The following is a 6127-nucleotide window of genomic DNA, read 5'->3' on the forward strand; positions in this document are numbered from 1 at the left end:
GAGAGAGCATGAACGGGGGAGGGTCAGAGAGGGGGAGACACAGAATCCCAAACAGGTTCCAGGCTCCGAGCTGTCAGCACAGAGCCCCACGCAGGGCTCGAACTCACGGACCGTGAGATTGTGACCTGAGCCCAAGTCGGACGCTCAACCGACTGAGCCACCCAGGCGCCCCGTGAGGAAACATCTTGATAGTTGCCTAATTTTGTTCATAATTAAGACGGATTTTACTTATAAGCTGACAGCAAAATGTCTAGAGGTATTCTAGTTAAATTGGCTCTCGGGAAAGAAAAAGAAAAAGCCCTGGCTTGTAGGATTTCCCAACATGACTGTGGCCTAAATACCCCCACCCCTGACGACTGATAGATGGTTTTATTGAAGTTGTTTCACCAAATGAATATTTACATATGAAGCTCTCCCCCCACCGCCCCCCCCAACACATCATTCTATACAAATATATCTACTTCAAACCTTCCTCTTACCACTCAAAAGGACGGAGAGAAACAGTCGTTTTTTGGGTATGATATAGACAGGACCACCTCTTGGTCACAGTGGCACACCTGAGAAGAGAGGACCGAGCCAGCCAACTGCGATTCTCTTCTTCAGGACCAACCGGGGTGGAAATGTCACTTTTGTGTTGACCAAAGTGGAAACTCCCACGACTTCAGTGTTTCTTCTAGAAAGATTATGACCATGGTGAACTCCACTGGGAGAAAAAAAAAAATCATCAGTACAAAGCTCTTCCACAAATGTCACCATGGCAACCGCCATTAGGGTTACCCATGGTAACCGTAAAACTGCAGCATCCAGGTTGAGCGGTCCACAGACCGATTGTCCAAAAAGGAGAGAGAACACGGCGCTTTAGTTTCTTTCTACTTCTCCACGTGAGGCCTCTAGGATTACGATGCTTTCCTTAGCATTGACTCAATCTGGGAAAACTTCAATCTCCGTGCAATGTCCAGCGAAGTCTCACCATGCTGAGGAGAAAAAGAAATTACGGTCCTTTGTCTCCAATGCAGTCCAAGGTCGATGCAAAAGGCCTAGCAAACAGTCTAGACCAACTGACTTACAGGCCCGGCAAGGGCTCTGAAGGTCATTTGGTTCTAACAGGAATAGGACAACGTAATTCCTTAGTGAGGACAATTAGCTTTGTTGTCAACATCAGAGGCAATTAATTCAGCCCAAGTTAGGAGATGCTGTTGCTAGAAGGACATCGGACCACAGCCCACAGATTCTTACCCGATTCTTGATCATGGGGTCTGCATGAGCTTCAAGGAGCAGAGGGATGAGATTCTGGTTTTTCATTTCGCAGGCGTAATGTAACGCGGTGCAGCCGTACTGAAACCGAAAGACCAGCAGTGAGTTCGTCGTGGGCTCTACGGACCCGGCACACGGCTCCTTCGGCAAGCACCTGTCACATCCTAGAGCGTCCCCCCAAGCAGACCGGTCTGCAAATCATCCACGCACACCCACTTTTCTTGTATTTCAAAAGCCTTCCCTGCCTCCATGTGTATATGGTTAACGTCCTATAAGCCATTAATATCTTCCTTTCTCATTTTCTGTTCCAAACTTAACACAACCTGCAAGAAGTTAACGCTCAATTGTCTCAAGGTTTCTTGGTGGGATTTTCTTGGTGGGATTCTATGTCTGGGCAATCACCGCCTCGATCATAGTACCGTCTTTTCTCCTCAAGGGTCCCCACACGGGCTTTTTTGCAAATATCATCCCCCGTGGTTGTTGATCAAAATCCCCGCAACCTGAAGACGGTGCTCATGTCACTACAGCCCAGCTCCAGGATCGGTGCAGTTAGTTCTATGTAGAAACCTCTCATGCGTGGTTTGCTGTGGCTTATATTCTGCATTCTGAAATAGCGGATCTACTCTGCTGGTACTAACTTAAAACACCAACTACAAGGGAAAAGAGATGGATAGCTAGGGTGTTTGTGCCCCAGATATTGCCTTTCAAAAAGCAGCCCAACAACCATGGTTTGGGTATGTGACGAATTAATGCCAGACCTTATCAACTCTTCTAAGAGCATAACGGATAATGCTGCAATTGCTGATTTTTCTTAAGTGACAACATCATGCACCAAAGAGTTGGCTTTGAACTTTTCCATGTGAAATAAAGTGAGTTTAATTACCTAGAAATACAATGCACCGCATTACTTAGAGTTGGAAAAACTATCTGAATATTCAGATAGTCTTAGAAAAATGGTGGTGCGTGTGTGTGTGTGTGTGTGTGTGTGTGTGTGTGTGTGGAATGTAACAGTCCAGCTAGAGATACATATCGAGAAGCAGAAAAATATCCTAGAGAAATTTTGATCACAGGCAAAGTTTCAAACCTTTTGAATTTCAATGAAAGGACCAAGAAAAACCTTCAGCGAACCATTCACCCAATCTTTAATAACATCTTACTTAATACATTTTGAAGTTTTCTAAGGAATGACAGAGCACCATAGTCGTCTATCCAAATTAACCCAAAAATTCTATTTTCTTTTTTTCTTTTTTTTTTTTCATGTTTATTTATTTACTTTGAGAGAGGCAGAGAGAATCCCAAGTAGGCTCTGCACTGACAGCGACAGTGACACGGGGCTCAATCCTATGAACTGTGAGATCATGACCTGAGTCAAAATCAAGAGTCAGATGCCCAACAAACTGAACCACCCAGGTATCCCCCAAAATTCTATTTTAAATAAAAGGAAAAACATACACTGCAGTAACTTATTCTCCTGTGTTCTTTCTCTCTCAATCTCTCACACACACGCACACACACGTAGAGCTACCTCTGTTTAAACATATGATGATACCAATAGAATCAAAACTAAAATGATGTAAATAATTAATAGAAACAGGGATGGGCACATTTTCTCTCTCACAGAACAATGGTAACACACACACACCCACAGAGATGCACACGCCATAAAACAAATCAAGGATCACAGAATATTGGTTCGTGTCTACTCAAATTTCAACTTGCCTCCTTTCTCAATAAACAATTGGGAATCCAAAATTTCATCCAATCAATATAAGCAAATAAAACGTCATACAAATAAACATCGGGCCCATTTATGATCATTTAAGGGAGGAAGAGGGGCGCAGGGTGTAAGGGTGAAAGGTGAGAACAAAACCTTATATTTAGTTAGAGACAGGAAGAAGTTCACTGCTGCTTGCTTATCACGCCCTCCGCGCCACTTGGGCTCTTTGACTTTGATCCTTATCCATGGAGTTTACAGGTGGGGACTCGCTTAAGGGTGGGTTGGGAGCTTGGCCACCGCAGCTGTTGTTCGTTGAGCATTTATTGTGTGCCAGGCACTCTGCTGAGCACCCTACATGAGTCTGCCTCGCAAGGTAGGTTCGTGGCTACCCTCACATTACAGGTGAGAAATTGAGAGTCCAATACGTGTATGACTTGTGAAAACGCCCACAGCAAAACGTGAGAAGCTGGGGGCTGCCTGGGCGGCTCAGTCAGTTGAGCTTTTGACTTCGTTTGACACGTCATGATCTCACAGTCTGAGGGTTCGAGCCCCACTTCGGGCTCTGTGCTGACAGCTCGGAACCTGGAGCCTGCTTCGGATTCTGTGTCTCCCTCTCTCTCTGCCCCTTTCCCACTCATCTCCCTCTCTCTCTCTCTCAAAATAAAAACATTTTAAAAAGTTCTAAAACTGTCCTCCAGTCCATAAAGATCCCGGTGAGTTTAGTGGCAGCATCTAACCAACCCCCAGCTCGCCTGACTAGCAGTGAAAACCGAAAGAAAGAAAAATGAAACGTAAAGAAAGACGAGGAACATGTAGACGTGTCTAGGAAAACAAAGCGAGTGACTCTGTAGGTGACAAATACTCTGCCCGCAAATACCATTCTGAATATCATTTCAAGGTGACTAAACGCATGAACTTACGCAGTCCGTGGCGTTCACGTCGATGCCAGCGTCGAGCAGCATTCGAACGAGAGCCTCGTTCTGCTTGGTCTTTGACACCTGTTACAAACAACACGTCAAGAGGAGGTTCATTGACAAGCATTTTCTCCATCGTGTGCCTGGACTATTCTATTCCACAGGGTTTATTTTAATCCCAACACCTCTGTGCGTCTATGCATCTTTCTTAAAATCTCCCCGCCTCCTCATCCCATCCAGTACCAATCAGGTTCTCAGATTGTGGTCCTGAAGCAGCAGCGTGGGCACCTGGGAACTTAGAAATGCAAATTCGGGGGCCCCACGCCAGACCTGCCAAATCCTACTGAGGTTGGGGCCCAGGGACCGGTCTTTCCCTTCCTGGCTCAGAACCCACAGGCAACTGTCCCATTGCTCTGAGGACAAAAGCAAACTTCCCAGGCTGTCCTGCAAGGCCCAATTTATTTTGGCCTCTGGTCCCTGCCGGCTCACCCCGCCCTGAATGTTCCTTCCACCTAGAAGCCTCTCCTCTCTTCTTCTATTTTCAAAAAACAATTTTTTAATTTTATTTTAGAGAGAGAGAGACAGAGAATCTAAGTGGGGAGAGGGGCAGAAGGGGAGAGAGAGAATCCCAAACAGGTTCCAAGCAGAGCCCAACGTGGGGCTCGATCCCACAACCCTGGGATCATGACCTGAGCCAGAATCAAGAGTCTGACGCTTAACCAACTGAGCCACTCAAGAGCCCTGTTTAAAATTTTTTTTTTAATTTTATTTTTAAATCCATTTTTAGTATCCCAGCCCGAGCCCCTCTTCCTCCAGGAGGCTTTCCCTGACCTACCCGGCGAGATGAAATCTCTCTCTGGGCTCTCGTGGCACTGATCACCTCCCTGTATTACCTACTTCAGAGTAACTTTGCAGGCGTTTCTGCCGTAATTTATTACTGACGCGTTCTTCACTGCCCTCTAACGTGCTCTTGCACGGACAGGACTCCATCTGTTTGGTTCATCTCTGCATCCCTCACACCCAGTGCCTGCACGTAGTAGGGCCCCAGCAAGAGTGTGCCAGGAGGTCGAACAAAGAAACGAAATGAACCAGACACCTCAGAAATCCCCTTTTCCTACCCAGTTCCCCGAGACCCTGACCACAGGACAGTTTGGGCGTCACCCCAACATCCCATTGCCAGGGGAGCACGGCAGTCCTGGCTGTCCCGGAGGTCAGCCCTTAGCCATACAGGAAGCCCCACCCAGTTTTCTTCCCTGGTTATACTTCCCTCCTCTGTCAACATCTACACTGCCTTTCTCTGCAGTGACACAGTCCTTCCTGGTCCCTTCCTCTGAAATCTCCTCCCCGGTCGCTTATGCCGTACATATCTCAACTGCACAGATTCAAGCCCCATGAATAAGTACGAAAATATGCATTAAGAGGCGCTTATTCGTTCCAATTGGTATTTTTGCCAGGGCCTCTGGCTTTTAAACATCTGACCGTCTTAGAGAGCAGCGTTGTGAGTCAACAAATTCTGAACGAGTCTTTCTAATCGCCCTTGCGATCCTTTTGAAAATAAACAGAAGATCTCTCACCGGCCCTGAAACTGCAACTGCCATGTACTAAACACACAAGTAATTTTTCGAGAACTTTTCTGGGGTATAAACAGAGTATGTGTTTATCAGTGACTTACAGTTTTCTTTTTCCCATAAATCGAAGCATCAAAATCAACACTATCATATCTAATTCTGTAACACTTAAATACCCAAGGAGGTAACAATGACACTTCCAACTGGCAGATTTTGTCCCGGAGCCCATGTTAGCAAAGACAACTAACTAACATCCACGGTCTCTTAGCTGCAAGGAGAAGGGAGCTTGGTCATTTAACGAGTAAGTGACACATGTGTTGAGTCATCTCTCAAAGGTGGAACCAGCCACTAGGGAACCAGATGGAAAAAAGGGAATGAGTCAGCACAGAGCTGGTGTTCTTTGGGGGGTAAAAAGAGGGAGGCACCTGGGTGGCTCAGGCGGTTGAGCGTCCGACTTCGGCTCAAGTCATGATCTCACAGTTCATGGGTTCGAGACCCACGTCGGGCTCTGTGCTGACAGCAGGAAGCCTGCTTGGAATTCTCTCTCTCCCTCTCTCTGCCCTTCCCTGCTCTCACTCTCGCTCTCTCTCTCCCCCTCTCAAAATAAATAAATGAACATTAAAAAAAGAAAGAAAGAAAGAAAGAAAGAAAGAAAGAAAGAAAGAAAGAAAGAA

General features: G+C 46.2%; 1 protein-coding gene across 4 annotated transcripts in view; it reads right to left on the reverse strand.

Annotated features, from left to right (window-relative positions):
- Positions 1 to 201: 201 nt before the first annotated feature.
- The window catches only part of ANKRD22 (ankyrin repeat domain 22), a 38571-nt gene continuing 32645 nt past the window's right edge, over positions 202 to 6127 (reverse strand). For all 4 annotated transcript variants that reach the window (XM_040454259.1, XM_040454260.1, XM_040454262.1 and 1 more), the window contains 3 exons: positions 3892 to 3969; positions 1237 to 1335; positions 202 to 974 (listed from right to left, as the gene is read on the reverse strand). In XM_040454259.1, the coding sequence (XP_040310193.1) occupies positions 897 to 974; positions 1237 to 1335; positions 3892 to 3969 (255 nt within the window). In that variant the 3' untranslated portion in view covers positions 202 to 896. The remainder of the gene's footprint in view (positions 975 to 1236; positions 1336 to 3891; positions 3970 to 6127) is intronic.

This window comes from Herpailurus yagouaroundi, unplaced genomic scaffold (genome assembly GCF_014898765.1).
Source record: "Herpailurus yagouaroundi ecotype Mexico unplaced genomic scaffold, PumYag 211, whole genome shotgun sequence".
Lineage (NCBI taxonomy): Eukaryota > Metazoa > Chordata > Mammalia > Carnivora > Felidae > Herpailurus > Herpailurus yagouaroundi.